We start from the raw sequence: 21,512 nt of genomic DNA, 5'->3' as shown, positions 1-21,512 counted from the left end.
ATCCTATACGCGCTCATCTCCTTGCTCACCTTTCTCAGAGGTGTAAGTAGTGGGATAACAAGGGCTGGGAACATTTCAGGGAAAGTCAGGGAACATGACAAGGACAGTTCCCTGGTATTCAGGAGAGAAAGACGGAGGCCGAATTCTCCAACTAGTAGCTGAAGGACTGGGCTGTCTCATCAGCTCAGCCCGTGTCCTTTTCAATGGTTAGTTTGGTTTTAACCTGGGAGCCCTCACACCTGAGGAAAAAGCCCGGTGAATAAAACTCATAGTGAACTCTTGTGATTGGACCTAATGGCCCACTGGCTTATAGCATCTTAGCAACTGTTCGGGTGTGTGGACAGTGTGGGAAATAAGATGTTAGAATTGAGATATTAGTTGGGCCTAGTGGGAGGTAGAATTAAGACATTAGCTCATACGTGTGTGTGTGTGTGTGTGTGTGACCCCTGATGTCAACTGGATGGAACCACACTACTCACATGTGTGTCATAGGCCTTATTCTGCTAACAGCTAATGGGGGTTCTCTTTTAGCTCCAGTGGGGAGGCGCTGTGCCCTTGGAGCAGGAGGGTCTGAACGGTAGCACTGCTGTTGTAGTGAAGCTGTGAATGGCCACAGGGTGCAACAGAGTGACAGCCAGGATGTCCTAGATTGCCAGGTTGTTACAGGCTATTCTGTCCAGTGGATGCATTGGCTAGCAGCAGCCAGCCATCCCCACACAGGGAGGAGGAGCATTGGTCTGGGAGCTGTGGGTGGCTGTCAGATCATTTTGCGGGGCAACAGGGCTACTTCTTAGGCACTCTAGATAAAAAAAGGAAAGTTATTATTAATTATTAATTATTATTATATTTAAATGTACTGGGCTCTTTCCAAGGATCTAGAAAGACAGTTCCTGCCCCCAAAGAACCCATACAAAATTTTTTAGATAGACAGATGGGGAGCTGCAGTACCATGGAGCTTATTTCTTCAGCACATTCACCAGGACATAGGAGGTTAACTAAAGGGGGAGGGATAGCTCAGTTGTTTGAGCATTGGCCCACTAAACCCAGGGTTGTGAGCTCAATCTTTGAAGGGGCCAGTTAGGGATCTGGGGCAAAATCAGTATTTGGTCCTGCTAGTGCAGGTAGGGGGCTGGACTCAATGACCTTTCAGGGTCCCTTCCAGTTCTAGGAGATAGGATATCTCCATTAATTTAAATGTATTGTAGTAGTGTTTATAGCAGGGGTCGGCAACGTTCGGCACGCGGCTCGCCAGGGTAAGCACCCTGGTGGGCCGGGCCAGTTTTATTTACCAGCTGACGCGGCAGGTTTGGCCGATCGCGGCCCCCACTGGCCGCGGTTCGCCGTCTCGGCCCAATGGGGGCGGTGAGAAGCTGCGGCCAGCACATTGCTCGCCCATGCCGCTTCTCGCCGCCCCCATTGGCCCGGGACGGCGAACCGCGGCCAGTGGGGGCCGCGATCGGCCAAACCTGCCGCGTCAGCTGGTAAATAAAACTGGCCCGGCCCGCCAGGGTGCTTACCCTGGCGAGCCGCGTGCCGAACGTTGCCGACCCCTGGTTTATAGGTTTCAGTCAGGATCAGGGGCCCGTTTTGTCAAGTGCTGTACAAACACAAAAGAAGAGAGAGTCCTTGCTACAAATGTAAACAGAGAGCTTAAGAGCCCATGAGGGGCAGCAGGCAGAAAAAACACAAACCCTGCCACTCTCTCTTCCAGGGGATCATTTATTTGGTGAGGAACTTTCTATTTATTTTAGAGGCATAGTGGCCCGATTGATTAGGCACTGGACTGGCACTCAGGAGACCTGGTCTTGTCTGGGCCCTCAAGATGCTACAGCAATACAAACAATAACAATATTTATTTATTTTGGATGGTCCAGTGGTAGAAACTGTGATTGTTCATAGGGATTCTGTTACGAATCCCAAGTGAAAATGGTATTTGCACACCTGGAAGTGATAGGATCCTGCCCTGGGTTTTTTTTATTTAGAGTGTGATTTTACTCTGAAAAGTGACTGCAAAAATGGAGAGTTTAATCTGGTTCCTGCCTTTAACTCTCTCCTCTCCATGGTGCCCAATTGTGATATCTTGAGAAGAGGAGAATGCCTCATCATACTTCTCAAATGCCCCTCATAGGAGGTGTGTTACTCATTTTAGTCCCAAAGCTACCCACTTTCCCGACAAATTTGCAACCCCCTCCCTTATACTGTTGAAAATTATTTACCTAAGAAACAAAGAACCATTAAGATGCAGTTTACAGTCAGTTATTTACACTAAAGGAAGGGATCGACCAGCATTTTCAATTTCCTGAATGAACCATTTTTAGTGTCCTTCATTTTGGGTCTTGGTCACACATTGTGTCTCACAATTCAGCCGTGGCAAGTTGAGATGTATGGGTCTCTGCCATTTGTTCTGCAATTCCTAAGCACGAATGGAAAATAATTAATTGCTCTTCCTGATTTCATTACAGCATGACTTCAGTTGCACGGCAAGACTCTCAAAAGAAGAGCAAACAGAAGTCTGGTAGTGTCTCTGAGATAATTATTGCTTGTGAGGGCATAAGTTCCTCTCCAAAGGTTGAGAAGAACCTAACCTTGCAGCAGGAGAAATCTCAAACAGTCCAGCCGGTTGCTGCCAGGAAGGGAACACAGCCTGGTCTGAAGAGAGAACTAAGCTCCTTGTGGGTTCACGAGAAGTTTCAGGCTGTGAAAAGGCTAAAATCCTCTCTCTCTTCTCCTGAAATAGCCACTGTCCCTCCCTCAGGGAGAGATCTCTCAGCTGTGCTTGAAGAAATCCAGGTTATCAAAGGGACGTTGCAGGTACTTTCAGACTCATCAATGGAAATTAAAGCCAAGCTCTCCAAAGTACACAGTGAAATCTCACAGATCAACATGTTGATGGAGAAAAATGAATCAGGAATCAGCCAAGTTGGAGACCAAGTAAAGATTCAAGTCACTAAACTGGAGGCCAGCTCTCCAGATATGAAGACACAGCTCTGTCTTGCAGACAAACAGGACCTCACCCTACAGCAGGAGCAGCAGAGATCTGTAACGCAGGAGTCCGGTGCAGCTGCAGGAGAAGTGGTGGAGCAACACGGTGTCCAGAATCAATGGGACCTCGCTCTTTGGCAAGGGAAGACGAAACCTGAAACAGCAGGGCCCCTGATAACAGGAGACTGGACAAGCTTGCAAACTCAACAGAACTCCGCCCCACTACTGCAGGAGGAAGGCAATGGTCACGTATGAATGTTCTCCATTTATTACAGCTTCCTTCCCACTTACACCATCTGGGCCATACCACAAGCTAATCCCAAGCAACCAGGTCTCTCTGTCTATTTATGCCACCCAATCCAGGTCTCTGCATATTTAACCTACAGAATCTGGGCTTCGTTGTACACTTATCCTACACAATCTGGCTCTCTCCACATATTTTTTCTACCTGATCTGGGCTTCTCTGAACCACCACCCCACCCAGACCGGGCCTCTGGGCAGACTTATCCCACTTGACCTATGCCATATGAAACAAGCCAGCAAAGGCTTACGCCAATGCTTTCAAATGTTGACACCTAATGCTAGGCCCGTAAATCCATATGTAGACACTTAAAAGGCCATAATCTCAGACATGCTGAAAACCCAACAGTCCTCACTGAACTCAATAGAAGGTTCTGTGCATCTCTGAAAACCAAACCAATTAGGTGTTTAAATACGATCTGACATGCCTAACTTTATTATTACTAGTATGTGTATTACTGTAGCACCTAGGAGCCCTAGTCATGGACCCCTCTGTGCTAGGCGCAGTATAAACAGAGAATAAAGACAATCCCTGACATCAAAGAGCTCCTACCATCTAAGGAATCCACGTTTGAAAATTTTGTCCTGAGGAAACCTTGCAATCTGCTGGGTGATTCAAGCGACTTAACCTCTAAGGAGCCCTAGTGAGGGACTGGTCTTTGGCCAGATTCCTCTTGCTTTTAGTCTCCCCAGTACGCGTGGCATCTAGAACTGTGCCATCAACGAAAGGCTTTATCCTGTTTATTTCAGAGTGGCAAAGAGCATATTAGTCTGGTCTCACTTACCGACCTGGTGCTGACAACTGTAGCCAGTCTGAAGGGCTCTGACAACGCCAATGAAGCAGCCACGACAACACTGGCTGCAATTCTGGAGGACCATAGGGTTGAGATGAAGGAGAAGGTAAGAGGGTAGGAGCTGTGAGTAGTGGAAATTGGAGTTCTATAATAACATAATATAATATAATATAATATAATATAATATAATATAAGGAGATATACCTATCTCCTAGAACTGGAAGGGACCCCAAAAGGTCATCAAGTCCAGCCCCCTGCCTTCACTAGCAGGACCAAGTACTGATTTTTGCCCCAGAACCCTAAGTGGCCCCCTCAAGGATTGAACTCACAACCCTGGGTTTAGTAAGCCAATGCTCAAACCACTGAGCTATCCCTTCTCTATACTGGGGGCAGTGAATGGACCTTCTTTGTGGGTATGTATAGTGACTTTGCCATAATGTAACAGGTGTACCAAAATTGCTCATGTTCTTAATCGTATCCACATCTGTATTATTGCAGTATCCCTCTACTAGGCATTAAACTAATCATCTGTGTCTTCATTGCAATAGTGGGCTATGTGCTGATGTATTAATGAGCTGCCAGTATGAACTTGTGAATCAAGTCTTCAGGAAAGAAGCTCTCTGTCACAGTTCCTCCCAATCCAGGGCTCCTTCATACCCGTCTTGTCCTTCTTACTCTTCTCCGGGGCTTCATGCTCACTCCATGGGTTCTAATTCTGTCAAATTTGTTATTATGGTCTCTGTACCTTTTTGCCCTGTGTATCACATCTGTCTAAGTTACAGTTTCAGCTCCACAGAGCAGGGACCATGTCTCGCTATGTATTTCATAAAGCCCCAAATACACATGCCCTATAAATAACTACAGATATGTTTAATGAGAATTCAGTTCCTACCACCAAGAAGAAGTGAATCTTTGAGTATCTTTTCTTTTGCTCCAGGTGTCAGACATTGTAGATGGCATCTATCTCCAGATAAACAACGTCCCAGAGGGCAGTGCCAGGCGGGCAGCTCTCAGGGTGGTGTGTTCATTGGCTGAGGAGTACCCAGAGGAAGTGGTCTCAAGCCTTCTGAGACACTCGCTCCCATGCGACAGGTAATTGCATTAATGCATAGCCCCTTTCTAGCCCCTTTCACATGAGGATCTCAAAGCACTCTATAAATTGCAATGACTTGAGCGTCACAACCCCTCTGTGAGATAGGTCAGTACTGTCCCCATTTTACAGACTGGGAAATTGAAGGCGGTGAAGTGACTTGCCTAAGATCAGGCACTGGGAATAATACCTAGGAATCCTGACTATCATTCCCAGTCTGCGTGGGTGCTTGTTTGTGCTGGTGCCAGAGAAGAAGGAAGGAAGCTCCTTTCATTTTATAGTTGAACCCTGGGTCAACAAGACATAAACTGTGTGGAGATATACCTATCTCATAGAACTGGAAAGTCATTGAGTTGAGTCCAGCCCTCTGCCTTCACTAGCAGGACCAAGTACTGATTTTGCCCCAGATCCCTAACTGGCCCCCTCAAGGATTGAATTTACAAACCTGGGTTTAGTAGGCTGATGCTCAAACCACTAAGCTAGCCCTCCTCCCATGGCTCTAAGGGCACATGTTGGTCTTTGGGGCCCTACACATGGCTCTGATGAACCTGGTAGATCTGATCAGAGTTCTGTCTCAGTTTGATGGTGCAAAACTTCCACTGGGTTTTGATTTTACAGAACCAAACCCAGCCTGGTTCAGATCCAGCTCCCATCACTCCGAATGGGGAGTGATGGTTCTGTTTTTGTCTCATCCCTGCATTTCTTCCTGTTTCCTGATGGGACACATTCCGAGCAGATTCTCTCTGTGCTGTGGGCCTCCCCTGGGACCATGTTTAGGGGCCTGGCTTCATGTTAGGCCTCACAAGTGCAGTCAGACTCTGGAAAGCGAGTTCAGGAGAAACTTCTCCATGCAGAGGGTGATTAATGAACACAATGGAGCACAGATACCATGGTGATGGGGGCTATATAAGAACCTAAATCGAGGAGAGCGGTGAAGGTCTGATCGGTGTGCCTACATTTCTGAATTTTCAGCAACGCTGCTGAGCTGTGGAAGGGCCTGTGCAGAAACCTAGAAATCAACGCCAAAGTTATGTGGCAGCTGCTCAGAGAGCTGAAACAGAGACCCCGACTCCAGGAGGGCAGCAGCAGCTCTGGTGATGGAACCTCCCTCACTCCACTGGCTGTGAGTAATCAAACCAACAGGACTTCCCATTCCAGAGAAAGGGAGCAGCTCTGTATCCTCCTTCATGTTGACCAGCAGCATGTCAGAGTACTGAGAGATGATGCTGGTGTCACACCTGGGGGGGAATAGTGTGTATGGGTTCCATATGTGCCTGATGACACTCTGAAAGTCTCCCTGTCTTTTGTACGTTACCTTCCACCATGACTTTTTACCATGACCACCCCTTCTGACAGAAGCCTGGATGAGACACATTTAGAGGAAAAGCAAGTTCTTAACCCACCAGAGGGGTCAATGGCAGAGCAACATGCAGCATCGTCTGTTTCCCAGGGTGAAGCACTCTGCCTCCTCACAGCCCCTTCTATGGTAGGCTAAATTTCTCGGTTGAACACGTGTCTAGGTGGGCTTAATGCTTCTCTGACCAGCCCGGTCATCTGACTTAGAGAATGAAGGTCATTTTTACATACCAGGTAAACAAGACTATCAAACAAAGAAGAGGGGGAGGAGACAATATGGCATCTACACTCAGCCAGAAAGAGAAGCGTGGTTTGGGTTTTAGTTTTCAAAGAATACATTGCAAAGGTTTATTGGTCTATAAAGACAGGGGCTGAACCTAAAATGATAAGTAATTGAATCAACTGATGTTCTACAATATTACTGTATTATAATATAGGGTGAGGTATTTTCTGGAACTTAATGGCACATGAGTGATTAATATCACTGTGAAATGTCTGTATTACGCTGTATGAAGAAATATGGATACTCAATGATATTATGAAGTAAAGTCTGAGGCCAAACAGGGAGAAATGGGTTCCCTCCCAGAAAGGAGAGAAGGTAGCTATCTATATAAATTAAGCATGGTGGAATCAAATCAATGGAAGCCCCATTTACATCAGAGGAATGGGAAGCCCACAGGAAGGGAAAAACAGCATGAGGGTATCCTGCCTCTGCAAACAAAGTCACCGAACTTTGGAAGATATGAGCAAAGACAGAAGCCATCTTTGGCATCCATCGCTATACAGACACAAGGGAACAGAGCTCTTGCAAGCTGAGAAAGATGGGTCTGTCAATCCAGAGGTGGTTGAAATCTCTAAAAACTGAATAAAAGCGAGAAACCATCTTGAACAAAGCCTGCACCTTCCTAGATTAAGTTTTAGACTTTTAGATACGTGTTTTCACTTTGATTTGCTTCTAAGTTTATTCCTTTTACCTGGCATCACTTAACCTCTGTCCTCTTGTTAATACATTTGTTTTATTTTTTACTATAAACCAACTCAGTGCTGTGTTTACAGGGAAGGGTGTATTTAACTCTGTCAAGTTAATAAGCTGTGATGTGATTTTGTGTCTTTAGAAGAACAAACTAACCTTTTCATGTCTGGACTGCCCAGGATGGGGCTGGGCATTGCAGAGCACACGGTTTTTGCCTTCCCTTTTGAGTCTTTCTTCTTGGGCAGACAGGCCATGAAGAGGAGGAGTCCTGTTTGTCTTCCTCTCCACCTTAAATAGGATTTACATAAGGTGGGAATCCTTTGTTTCCCAAACTAGACCCCCCTTCCCTTACAGTGGAAAGTTACAAGAAGTCCCAGGTAATGTTTTAGTATCAGGTGACAAGACCACTTGACTGTGTAGGATCACAGCATCCATGAGTCAGCAGCCGTATGCAGTGTCCACAGGAAGGCCAAGCCTTTCAAAATCCGCCCTGTCTGGCTTTTCCATTGTTGTACCTGAAGTGTTAGCAGTGGGCGTCACCCAAAGTACCATAGTTGAAATACAGATACATAGTCAATATTCCTAACTTTAGATACAGAAATGATACAGGCATACAAATTGGATAATCGCATTGAGTAAATCATAACCTTTCCAATATCTCACATGAGCCATCTTGCATAAAGTATATTTCAGTTATGTCATACTCCTATCATAAGCGTATTTTCATAAAGAATATGGAAGAACACGTCACACGGGGATGAACGGTTCTCCGTGTCTACGGAAGGTAGGACAAGAAGTAATGGGCTTAATCTGCAGCAAGGTGAGCTATTAGCTTACTAACTCTAAGCTCTGGAATAGGGTTCCCAGGGAGGCTGTGGAACACCCATCACTGGAGGTTTTTAAGACCAGGTTGGACAAGCACCTATCAGAGATGAGCTAGGTTTACTTGGTCCTGCCTCAGCAAGGGGGACTGGACTTGATGGCCTCTCCAGTTGCCTTCCAGCCCAAAATTTCTATGATTCTATGTAGGGGAGACAGAGGCTTTTAGAGTTAGATTTGTTTCTTTTCCCTTCTTCAGGCAACCAGAGCCCTGTCTGAGATGCTTACTATCTATGTATGCATTGGAGCAATGCGGGGCTTCTACCCCCAGCTATTCCTAGCCCTGCTGACTCAAGTTCACTACCTGGTGAACCTGCCGGGCTACAGTGAGGTCACCAGAAGGGAGTGCGGCCAGCAGAAGAGGCTCACGACAGCCAACCATGTGAGGTAATTATGGAAAAAAGCAGATGCTAATGAGGCAAGTAACCACATGGGTGGTTCCTTGTGGCAGGGCTTGGGCAGAACCTACTGAAGGCTCGCATGTGAACACAAATCACTCTCTGGAGGAGGGGGGTCCTGTTGAAGGGGCTCTGGCTTAACTCAGATGGACACAAACCTAGTAAAAGTCTCTAGCTGCTTCCCCTCCATGTGGGCTTACAAGCAGTAAACTCCAGAATTCAACAAACCATGCAGGGTAGCTCCTAGGCTTCCTCCAAGCATCCTGTCTTGGCTTCTGATCAATAACAACCCTGTTTTTAAAGATGATGCGCTTAAACAGCCTCAGCTGCACCTGAATGGCTCCCAGCTTGTCGCGCTTCCCTGAGCTGCCTCTGAACCCTGGCTGGGATTAACCCCCCAAGCCCCATGTCACTCTCTGGCTCAGCAGGGCCTCATCTGATGGACACCACTGGGATGGCTATGGCAGGGCTTTTGGATCCCCTACAGGGTGGCACCAATAGACCCATAAGCCTGATGTGAGGTGGAGTCATCCCTGAACCAGAGCCTGACTAAGCCCCATGCGGTGATGAGTCATTCCCATGCGAGGCTCCAGCCAATCCACAAGCCAGAAGCTGGGCTGATGAGTCTCAGGGCAGGTATATAAGCCTCATGGGAGAGACGGCACCTCAGTCTGCTCAACGTCACTTCATGGCTTGGAACTCTCCATGGCCTGCTAGTTGTGACAGGCTCCTCAGGCCTTAGCCTGCTCTAGCCCTGCACCAATTCCAGGCTTGGTCCCACTTCTGCTCCAGCCCTGTCCTTGATGTGGCCTAGCTCCCAGTCCTACGCTTGCCTTGTCCGGACTGTGCTCTTGACTCTTGATTTCAGCTCTGGCTCCAGCTCCTGGCCCAACTGCCACCATGCTGATCACTAGACCCAACTGCCACTACTCCAACCACTAGGTCTGACCATCCAGGTCTCAGTTTCTGACACCCTATAGGGGTTATATCACTGTACACTGTTCCTCTCCACACACCAGGTGGGGCCCAGTTACGAAGGGAATGGCTGTGTTTCTACCCTCATAACAACGCACAACACTATAGGAAAATAAAGAGGCAGTGTTGCCTTGTACATTAAAAATGTATACCCTTGTATACCCTTGTACTGAGGATGAGCTAGAAGTGGGAGGCAGACCTGTTGAAAGTCTCTAAGTAAGGATAAAAGGGGTAAAAACAAGGGTAATGACCATTATTGACCACCTCACCAGGAAGAAGAGACAGATGAGGCTTTTTTTAAACAACTAACAAAAACATCCAAAGCCAGGACTTCAACTACCCAGACATCTATGGGGAAAATAACACAGCAGGGCACAAATTATCCAACAAGTTCTTGGAATGCATTGGAGATAACTTTTTTGTACAGAAGGTGGATAAAGCTACTAGGGGAGAGGCTGTTCTAGATTTGATTTGGACAAATAGAGAGGAACTGGTTGAGAATTTGAAGGTGGAAGGCAGCTTGGGTGAAAGTGATCATGACAGAGTTCATGATTCTAAGGACTGGTAGGAGGAAAAACAGTAGAATAAAGACAATGGACTTCAAAAAGGTAGACTTTAGAAAACTCAGAGAACTGGCAGGTAAGATCCTGTGGGAAGCATGTCTAAGGGCTTGTCTTCACTACGGGGGTAAGTCGACCTAAGTTACGCTACTCCAGCTGTGTGAATAATGTAGCTGAAGTTGACGTAACTTAGGTCGACTTGCCCCGGTGTCTTCACTGCACTGAGTCGACGGGAGATGTTTTCCAGTCGACTTCCCTTACTCTTCTTGGAGAGCTGGAGTACCGGGGTCGACAGGAGAGTGCTCTGCCATTGTTTTAGCGGGTCTTCACTAGAGCTGCTAAATTGATCCCTGCTGCATTGATTGCAGCAGTGCCAATCTCCCCATAGTGGAGACCAGCCCTAAGGGGAAAAAGGCGTTCAGGAGAGTTGGCAGTTTTTTAAAGAAACATTATTAAGGGCACAAGAGAGAACTCTCCCAATGCACAGGAAAAATAGTAAGTATGGTAAGAGACAACCCTGGCTTACCCAGGAAATCTTCAGTGACCTGAAACTCAAAAAAGAGTCATACAAAAAGTGGAAACTAAGTCGAAGTACAAAGGATGAATGTAAAAAACAAACACAAGCATGTAGGGACAAAATTAGAAAGGCCAAGGCACAAAATGAGATTAAACTAGCTAGGGAGATAAAGGGTAACAAGAAAACATTTTACAAATAAGTTAGAAGCAAGAGGAAGACCAGGACAGACAACAACAGAAAACGAAGCAATGGTCAGAGCATTAAATGCCTTTTTTGCTTCAGTTGTCACCAAAAACTTCAGAGACTGGATTACTAACATAGTGAACATAAGTGTAAATGGGGTAGGATCTGCGGCTAAAATAGGGAAAGAACAAGTTAAGAATTACTTAGACAAGTTAGATGTCTTCAAGTTGGCAGGGCCTAATGAAATACATCCTAGACTACTTCAGGAACTGACTGAGAGATCACTGTGCAATTAGCGATTGTTTTTGAGAAACTATGGAGGATGGGAGAGATCTCAGAGGACTGGAAAAGGGCAAATATAGTACTTCTCTATGAAAAGGGGAATAAGGACAACTCAGGGAATTATAGACCATTCATCTTAACTTCAGTACCCAGAAAGATAATGGAGCAAATAATAAAGCAATCAGTTTGTAAGCACCTAGAAGATAATAAGGTGATAAGTAACAGTCAACATGGATTTGTCAAGGACAAATCATGTCAAACTGATCTAATATTCTTCTTTGACAAGGTAACAAGTCTTGTGTATAAGGGGAAAGCAATAGATGTGACTTGTCTCGACTTTAGTAAGGCTTTTGATACTCACATGACCGTCTCATAAGCAAACTAGGGAAATATAGCCTAGACAAACTTACTATAAGGTGGGTGCACAAATGGTTGGAAAAACATACTCAGAGTAGTAATGGTTCACTGTCAAACTGGAAGGGTATATTGAGTGGGGTCCCACAGGCATTTGTCCTGGGTTCAATTCTACTCAATATCTTCTTAAATGATTTGGATAATGGTAGAGAGTGTACACTTTAAAGTTTGTGAACGATACCAAGCTGGGAGAGGTTGCAAGCACTTTGGAGGACAGGACATGTATTCAAAATTATTTTGACAAACTGGAGAAATAGGATGGAATTCAATAAGGACAAATGTGAAGTATTATTCTTAGGAAGAAATAATCAGTTGCACACATACAAAATGGGAAATGACTGCCTAGGAAGGAGTACTACAGAAAAGGATCTGTGGGTTGTAGCTGATCACAAACCAGATATAACTCAATAATGTAATACTCTTGCAAAAAAGCAAGCATTATGCTGGGATGTATTAGCAGGAGTGTTGTAAGCAAGAAAGGAGAAGTAATTCTTCCACTCAGCACTGATAAGGCCTCAGCTGGAATATTGTGTCCAGTTCTGGCCACCACACTTTGGGAAAGATATGGACACACTGGAGAAAGACCAGAAGAGAGCAACCAAAATTATTAAAGGTCTAGAAAACATGACCTATGCAGAAAGATTGGTTTGTTTAATCTGGAAAAAGAGAAGACGAGGGGGACATGATAACAGTCTTCAAGTATGTAAAGTTGTTATAAAGAGGAGAGTAATTGTTTTCCTTATCCACAGAGGACAGGAAAAGAAGTTATGGTCTTAAATTGCAGCAAGGGCGGGTTAGGTTAGACATTAGGAAAATCTTAACTGTCAGGGTGGTTAAGCACTGGAACAAGTTACCTAGGGAGGTTGTGGAATCTCCATCATTGGAGGTTTTTAAGAATAGGTTAGACAAACACCTGTGAGGGGTGGTCTAGCAAACACTTAGTCTTGCCTAAATGCAGGGAACTGGACTAGATGATCTACCAAGGCCCCTTCCAGTGTGTGGTGCCCAAGTCACTGAAAAGTTCCTAACTCCCTCAAAACTCTTGGAAACCACACTCAATAAAGGCGTAGCGGTCAGATGAGTCTGTTACCCAGCTATGCAAAGGGAATGTTGATAACTTAGATCAGTTATCCACTGTGGGGCTCCTTTTCCATTTCCTGATCTTACCAAAGCTCCTAAATACTCCAACATCTACACATTGTAGCTAGATGGAAAGAGGCCGCTGGGCCCCATTCAGGGCCAAACACCTTTCTGTCTATAGTATTTGTCCCCTGAGCATTGTAATATCCTTCTTTCTTCCAGGTAGTTCCTGAGATCTTCCCAGTGCAGGTTCCCTAACTACTTATGGGAGACAATCTCTCTCTGCACAGAGAAATTTGTCCTGCAATCCCACACCACCCTTACTCTTCTTTCAGCTCTCATCTACACCCTCTTGTTTTATAGCCAGTTACCATCTGTGTTATTAGCTACCTTCTGATTTCCCATCCCATCACTATATTTGATAGTCAGGCCCTAGTGGAGATCAGAACCAAGTACAGGAGCAGAGAGCCCAGTGAAACCAGCTCAGAGATGATTAATAAGATAATAATCATGTCACGGAAAGTTCCCAGGGATTATAGGGAGGGACTCAGACAGAGAGGAGGCATTTAATAGCCATATGTTCCATCCACACACCCACCCATATGAATAGAAATTAGATGGATAGGAGCTACCGTGTCACATCTAATCTACCCACTGTGGGTCAGTGCAGGATTATTCCCTGCAGTTGGTTCTGCAGGCTAATTTTAAATGTCTCAAACTAGGAAGCAATCCCACATTCCCCAGTGTGCCCCTGTGATATCTGTTTCAAACTTATTCTGTGATCTCCCTTTCCAGGGAAAGCAGTGCCTTTTCTTTGCTATACACGCCATGCCTGCAGGGTGTTGATGTCTCAGGTCTATCCTGTCAGACTGCCCATGAGGTGATGGGAGTGTCTGTGCAGTGGGGTGAAGGTGGGATTGGGGTTTCAGTTATATCCCAGTATGCTGAATGGATCAAAATAATCCCTCGTGTAACTCTATAGAAGTTGGCCCTATGTATCTCGGTGCTTATAAACAGGAACTGAGAGGGATTGTTTTAATTCCACAATCCTGGTCTTTTTTTCAATGTAGCTGTGCAGTGGAAGCTCTGAAGGCCCTGCTGATCCGAGACAGAAAAGAAATTGTGTTGCCATGGATGGAGAAAGTGGGAGGCTGGGACCTTCTCTCAAGTGCTGAGGGTTACCTGGAAGGGGTCCTTCTGCTGGCTAGGTAGGCAATGAAAACTTCAAGGCGGGGAGGGATAGCTCAGTGGCTTGAGCATTGGCCGGCTAAACCCAGGGGTGTGAGTTCAATCCTCAACGGGGCCGTTATAGGGATCTGGGGCAAAAATCTGTCTGGGGATTGGTCCTGCTTTGAGCAAGGGGTAGGACTAGATGACCTCCTGAGGTCCCGTCCACCCCTGATAGTCTATGATTCTATGAAGTTCCTCTGGCTACCCTGGGCAGCCCTGATTCATGCTCAGGCTGCCATCTGTTGCAAATTCCTTTGTTACTGTATAGTCCTCCAATAATTATGAGTATATGATTTATATCACAGAGCCATGGTTACACATGCAAGCCACCATCTCTCTGGGCTTCTTGCCAATACCATCCCAAATCTCCGCACTGAGGATGAAGAGAAAACTTTGACAGCCATGGCCTTCTTCGCTGGGGTAAGATGGGTTAGTTGACATGCGTAGCTAGGCTTCTAGGGAGCAGTTTAGCTCCAGACTTCAGTAGCTCAGTGTTGAATGGGGAATTTGCATCAGCAACTTGGTCATCCTCTTATCTGTTCCTTGTCACTGATTCTGGTGGGAGAGGCATGATGAGAGAGCCTATCTTCGGTTGCAAAAGCACTAGTTTTGGATGGGCTAAACCATCAGGAGATATAGGGAAAGAATGAGAGATCACCAAGGATATTACTCTCCAGGTTTCGTCACTAATTAGATGGCTTGTCTTTTCCCAGTTCTTTGGGGATGTCTGTGCAGAATGGTCCTTCATCTAAAGCCATGAGATCTAGAGATACTCACTCTCCTGGACTTTTATTTTTAATTTACAGACCACTCCCACTTCTGAGTCCCTTGCCTGGGGACAGCTGTGAGAAAAGCCTATTCACACCTCATGAAATGGGGGTGAGGAGTGAACTGCACTCACACAGGAGTGGGCTGTGAGCTGTAATACTTTGGTCTAGTGTTTTAGTGTGTGAGTGCTGGTGGTTTGTGATATACATGTCAAATTAGATGATCTGGTGGTCCCTTCTGGCCTTAAACTCTATGACTAGGAGATTTTATAGCAGAATGCAGGGAATTTTGCCTCTGATATCCATCCAAAGGACACACCTGGAGAGAGAATTCTCTGTTTTCCGCTTGTAATGGACTCACTGTTTTGATTTTAGCTTCTCCGTAGCAAATCTGTGACCAAGCTATTGCCAAAACGAACTATTCTGGGTAGGCTGGAAGAGTGGCGGATAGATCCGAGACCCACTGTCCGCTGGCTAAGTCTGCACGGGCTTGGAAACATGGCACTTCACCGGCAGAAGGTAATAGCAATAAGAGGGACTTCTGTGGGAGCTGCAGATACTCAGCTCCTCTGAATACCAGGCCTTACATGTCTGCAACTAGGCCCCCAAAATTAGAGGCTACTTTTGAAAGCATGTGTGTAAGTGACTTGCCCAAGCAACTCAGTTGTGCAGCTAAGACTAGAATCCAGGAGTCCTGACTTCTTCCAGGCCCATTTCTAGACCATGCTGCATTAGGTATAGCAGTGACAACTGTCACTGAATGGTGAATTATCATTATTTTCAGTTATAAAACCAACTCCAGTAATACCAAAACAAGCCTGTAGTGAGCACAACCGAACTGTGTAGCTGGTGTTGAGGGCACTGACACAAATCCTAGGTCTGTGGAAGTAGGTCCTAGGTCCTGCTGGATGGTTCATGGCTGAGTGAGTGACATCTGGGAGTGCTTCACCAGGGGTCAATAATGTTCCAGGAAGATGACAAAGAGCTGTCAATACCCTGCATCCAGCCAAAAGAAAGCGAGTCTCTGAATCCTGGGAGGGACCATGCTCTGAGCACCCTCTATCTTCAGTCTGTTGGTTACATTGTGCAGTGACTGGAGAGCATGAGTCAGTATTCCATCTCTTCTGATGAGCTTCTTTTCCGCAGGTGAAACAGCTCCAGGCTCTCCTTCCCGCCATCCTGGTGGGTTTGAACGAGACACACGAGAGGTTTGTTAGGGAGGCCATCACCACTCTGGGAAGTATTCTCAGACACCACAGGGACAGGGTGAACATCAGCTCCATCTGTGTTCGGATTGTGAAGCCGCTTCGGCCCTTCCTGGATGACGTAAGGCAACAGGAAGAGGGAGGTTCCTATGTGCGTGGAGGAGGAGTTGGTTACTGCTGCCAGGGAAAAGCAGTAACCTTTGTGAGAACCTCCTTTTTTAATCCCTTCGATTCTTGGTTCCTCCTGCTTTCCCCGATCCTGAGCTAAGTTTTCATTCAGTGGATCCTGCTGGGCCTTTATTAAGCAGCAATACAGATCCACTTATAGCCATGCTTATTAGGGTCGGCTTTGGGATGCTCTGTCAGAAGTAAAGTTCGTGTCCTATCGCAGTCAAACTCAATAGGGCAATATCTAGTCTGTTACCCATCTGCAAAATGGGGTTACTGATATTTCCTGACCTCCCAGGGTACTGTGAGGTCATATTCTATATTGCTTGTGAGGTGCTCAAAAACTAGTGACTTGAACTCGAACACCATAGAAAAGCCTGTAAATAAGTGATCAGTAGGGAAGATTCTGATGTCCTCTACTAGTCAGAGGTATACTCTCTGCTACAGCCATGATCTTCAGCTCACAATACTACAGAATCGACATTGGCCTTCCTCATTACAGGAGGAAATGAATGCTCGGGGTACAGCAAACCCAGACATTTGTAACTCAACCAGTCTATAGACTGCATTCTCCATCAGGCATATGGCTCCCCATACAGGGTCTCCCATGAGAATAGGGACTTCTGTCGATGGTTGATTGGGTGACTGAGAGTGAATATCTCTATTGATTCTGATCTAGAAGGGCAGCTTGATTTCCCCCTAGCAATCTTTGGTGAGCGAATGGACCCTGAGACCAGAAAGATAATATGGCAACGCTATCTGGAGGTTCAAATTTTATCTGATACTCAAGCAGTGTGCTGCCGAATATGGAAGATGTAATCCACTGGAAGATGCAGGATTATGATGTTCTATGTGTTATGCAGCAGGATGTGCTGCTGATTTAACAACACCCTCCCCACAATGAATTGTCAACTAAGTTTGGCCCCAGGACCTTCTGTGCCACAGCACAAGTCTCTACCACTTGAGCAAATGGAGTAATTTAACTAGCTGGTAGCAGTAGTGGGTTGTTATCCTCTAGTGGCCCAACCACTAGAGAAGGACATGGCACAGACTCTGCCATTATGGTACAATGACATGGTGTTAGCAGGGTGTGCACCTCTTGTATAGAGATGCCTGAAACTTAGAGCAGAGAACTTCCAACACCTACATATGAAACTGTAGTGGGAAGGAACTGCCATTTCCTCAATCCACCTCTTTGGATAAAGAGCCATTCTTTCTCCATAGGCAGGCTAGCCACAGTTATAAAGCCGCAGTCTGAGTCTGTAGTTTCCATTACACAGCCGCTGCTCTGTGCTGAAACAGCGTTCAGTGAGAGCTCCCTCTTTGTGTATTGCTCACAGCCCAGAGACAAGGTGCGCTCTTCTGCCATTGGCCTGTTTGGGAACCTCTTAAGGGGTTTGAACCTAAAGTCTAAATCCATCATGCAGGAGCAAGTCCTCAGCAGCTTGGTGCCGCTGCTCCTCCATCTGCACGACCAGGACTGGGAGGTGGTTGAGGTAAGACTTAGCGTCATTTCTCCAGCCCTAAGGAATGACAATTGTCAGGCTCTTCTGCCGGATTCCTCTCTAGATCCATTTCCCCAGGCACAATCTTTTCTGCTTTTTCCCCTAACGCGTTTCCTAGACACAGGTACCCAAAGGTAAAAACATTGCTCCTCACGGACACTTCCCGTACCCTTTTAGCCCACGCGAAGAATCAACACCAGATGCCATTAACGGGAAGGCAGGGACGTTAAGCCCACATTGCTAGGTGGCATCTACAAATGCACCTCTCAAAACTTGCATGCTCATCTGTCTGCAAGTGCAAAACTCTATAAATCAGGTAATTGCAGCCTAAGCACCTCATTTGCATGAATGCAGCTGCAAACATCTGCCCACCAAAAATGTGGGAGGAGACCGTAGGACCCCAGGGCCCTGGCTCTCTCTCTGGGATAGGAACACAGAGACTACAAGGGCCAAGGAGGAGGCCATTAACCCTTTCCTTCCCTCTCCTACTTAGTGTAAGTTTTCTTTGTTGGCTTTCAGTGGCTATTGGACAGGATCAACAGCATCTGTCCTTCTGACCTCCCTCTCTCCCCTTTGCCATGCAGAGCTGTGAGTGGACTTTAGCACGATGTAATGACTTCATGGGATGGAAATTGCTGGAGGAGATATTCACCATGGCCCATTATGACAATCAGCAGGCCTTGTGCAAAGTCTGCAAGCACCTGGTAAGGGAACAGTGGGCTTCTCTTTGGAATGGGATGATTTGGTGGTGGTGGGGACACGAGTTATCTAATAAATGGCACCATATTTAAAATGACTTGCATCTCCCCCAAGATCTCGCTTTGCAGGCTTAGTGACCCTCCTGTCCACACCCGGCTGCTGCTGTCTTAGATCACGTTGGTGAACTTGAAAGCTTTAAAATCCTTGGTGTTTGTCTAAAAGCGATACCTTGAGCAATGCACATAGGCACAGGCAGTGGGAAGGGCACTTGGGGACAATGCAGTGGGAATAGGTAGGTGGCATCAGTGCTGGGGACGAGGCCATGGAGCACTCAGAGGATGGTAGTGATGCTTTTTCCTGTTCAAAAGCTCATTGGCAGGAATTGTCTGCAGCAGAATCACAGACATGAGAAACGGAAAGGCGGTATTAGGTGACCCAGCCCCTTCTCCTGACAATGGAGGAATGTCTGTGCTCCATCCAGTCTAGTTTTAAATATTTCAGGTGATGGGTCTTCCACTGCTGCCTTTGGGAGAGTTGTCTACTACCAACTGGCTCCCATCTTCACTGAGGTCCCATAGGACCTCTTTTCCCTCCCCCTAATGCTGTTCTCTGGTGACCCCAGCACCATTGCAAGGGCTTGTCTATACTTGAAACACTACAGTGGCACAGCCATGATGCTGTAGCACTTTCATGTAGACACAACCTATGCCGACGGGAGGGGTTCTCCTGTTGGAATAAGTAATCCACCTCCCTGAGAGGCAGTAGCTAGGTGGGAAGAATTCTTCCATCAACCTAGCATTGTCCATACTGGGGATTAGGTTGGTTTACCTATGTCGTTCATGGGTGTGGATTTTTCAGATTCTTGAGCAACGTGGCTGGGTCGACCCAACTTTTTAGCGCAGAGCAGGCCTGAGAGGAGCTTGCTCAGAAGGTGAAAGCTCTGGATTTGAAAGAATTAGCTGCTGGCACCAAAGTTTGACCAGTCTGTTAGCCCGCTATGATTCAGCCTGTGTCTCCTCTTATACCTGTCCCCACTTAGACCCTCCTCCCCTTGTTGACCTAGATACAGTATTTCCCTTTCTTCTACTCCCCAGCCAAGCTTTCTCGAATATTCAGAGCGGTCTCCTCATTCCTCCCTAGGTCCAGCGATACTCAGGGAGAGTCCATGAATTCCTGTCCCAGAGCCAGCACTATCTGAAGAGCGGCCAGGCTCCTGTGAGGAGGGTAGCCAGTATGTTCACAGGTAAACCAAACCACACACTTGATCTTTGTAAGCAACGTCTATCAAAGCCTTTTTCTGAGCTTCCCTTCCTCTCTCTTGGGGTTTATACAGAACTACAGGAAGCAAGTTACAGCCCTTTCATGCCCCATGCTCTCATCAGAATTTCTCTAACCCCCCCCACTATGCTATTCCTAAAATGACTGCTATAGAACAGTGCAAATAATAGAGCTGAGTTAATCATTCACAGATAATTATTTATTAGGCACATTTTGCTTTTTTGATCTTTGACCACATTGTGAAATTCTCCAGTGTATTTATGATTCAAAAGGATTTGGAAATAGCTTTAACAGACTAATGCTTGGGCAGCTGATTGTGCAAACTGCAAGTGTTACAATTGAACAGATATACTTGTTCAGCTGTAACTCACCAAACTAATGTAACTGGAACTTTGGGCTTGTCTACACTTAAAATGCTACAGGAGTGAAGCTACCTCGCTGTAGCGCTTCAGTGTAGACACTGCCTGTGCTGATGGGAGGGATTTCCCATTGGCGTAGTTAACCCATCTGCCCGGGAGGCGGTAGGTCAACGGAAGAATTCAAGAAGTTATAATCAAGCATACAATTGGAAAATAGTTTGTGGCCATTATTTGAGATACAATTTGCTTTCTGCTAGTATTTGCCCTAGCTAAGCTTGAGTGATCACAGATCCTCTGACATTCACCAATGCAACTGAAAGAAAATTAATTTTTGCATTTGCCCAAATATTTGCCAGGGTGTCCCATTTGCCCACTTTTAGGAGCTATCCCCTGCTTTGCAAAATAGCCCTTCAGGCATGCTCCAGATTTGGGCCTCCTGGGAGCTTGTGAACTCCTCTGATGACTTGATGAGATGTTGTGAAAACACCTCAATTTGGGGATAGGCCTAAGCAGTAGAAGCTCCCACTGGAGGTTGGGAGAAGTGAGAGGCTAATTATTTTAACCATCTCTCTAGGGTTCATTGTCCATCACATGGATGCTAGCTGCATGAGTGTAGGAGATATGTCCTCCCTGCTCAGTGGTAAGTGAGGATCCTGCCCTTTGAATCAAGCAAATTAATATACCTGGGTGTGTGCATCTAACTGGTCATGTGTCTGTGCACGACTGTTTCAGGGTATGTGTTTAACCCGAGTGTGTGCCTGTCTGTTTCTGGATGTTTGGGTAACAAATTTGCACATTTAAGGTATTCCTCTAGGCACAGCTGTTTCTGATCACATGGGTAAAATATTTGTGTATCTAAGTTCACGGTCTCTGACTGCGTATTTGCATATCTCTGTGGGTGATCACGGGTCAGTGCCTGACCTGCTCCTTGTTTCAGCTCTCAGTGATTCGCTGCGTGACCCTGAGCCCTCAGTCTGCAGTGTTGCTTCTGTCTCTATCCAGCAAGTGAAGCAAGTCTCTGAGAATCTGGCTGTGACAAGTGTCCTGATCTCACTGAGGAGGCTATTCTGCTGCATGACCAACCAGAACAGAGAGAAACCTTTGTATGAGGACAGCCCCTTTAAAAGAAAGAGATGGCTGGAACTCCAAGATTCAAAGATTGCGTGAGAATTAATTCAAAAAGAGTAAGAATAAAACAAGAGACTCCTTACTGGAGGCTTCCATGCCTCTGGGCCTGCATTGGAAAGCACACAAAGAGGAAAAAAAATCCCACGCTCTCTGTAGAAGAACTTGTTCCCCCAGCATTAGAAAAAACTGGCAGAGCTCCTGAGAGGTGAACACAGATCTTACCTCCAGGCAGAAAATTGGACTTATAGCTTCTCTCTCAACAAAGAAAAATAAATTTTGATGCAGTGTGTCATTAACCTGTGGAATTCTCTGCCCCGGTAGGTCAGTGAGAAATACTATGGGGAGAGGGTGGGAAGGAGACCGTGCCAATTTGCTCTTCAACCAAGGGGT

The 21,512-nt window shown here is 46.1% G+C and overlaps 1 protein-coding gene and 1 long non-coding RNA gene across 2 annotated transcripts in view; one reads left to right on the top strand and one right to left on the bottom strand.

Annotated features, from left to right (window-relative positions):
• LOC135981845 (uncharacterized) overlaps positions 1-21,512 on the bottom strand; it is a 40,801-nt gene that overhangs the window by 7,901 nt on the left and 11,388 nt on the right. The gene's annotated exons all lie outside the window — the stretch shown is intronic.
• On the top strand, positions 4,883-21,303 carry MROH6 (maestro heat like repeat family member 6). The gene is made up of 13 exons (XM_065582378.1): positions 4,883-4,894; positions 5,014-5,168; positions 6,139-6,289; positions 8,574-8,761; positions 13,854-13,991; positions 14,319-14,433; positions 15,156-15,299; positions 15,927-16,178; positions 17,278-17,649; positions 18,243-18,362; positions 19,498-19,600; positions 20,569-20,634; positions 20,932-21,303. Exons 1-13 carry the CDS (start codon positions 4,883-4,885, stop codon positions 21,159-21,161), a joined length of 2,046 nt encoding a protein of 681 aa, XP_065438450.1. The 3' UTR covers positions 21,162-21,303.

The sequence above is a fragment of the Chrysemys picta genome, chromosome 2 (genome assembly GCF_011386835.1).
Source record: "Chrysemys picta bellii isolate R12L10 chromosome 2, ASM1138683v2, whole genome shotgun sequence".
Lineage (NCBI taxonomy): Eukaryota > Metazoa > Chordata > Testudines > Emydidae > Chrysemys > Chrysemys picta.
The sequence above is the reverse complement of the archived record's forward strand: the minus strand, read 5'-3'. Positions and strand labels throughout refer to the sequence as shown.

Coding starts and splice junctions, on each gene's coding strand:
- MROH6 (XM_065582378.1), top strand. Junction 15,300..15,926: donor TGGCACTTCACCGGCAGAAG/GTAATAGCAATA, acceptor TCTTTTCCGCAG/GTGAAACAGCTCCAGGCTCT. Junction 16,179..17,277: donor ACTGCTGCCAGGGAAAAGCA/GTAACCTTTGTG, acceptor CCTGAAACTTAG/AGCAGAGAACTTCCAACACC.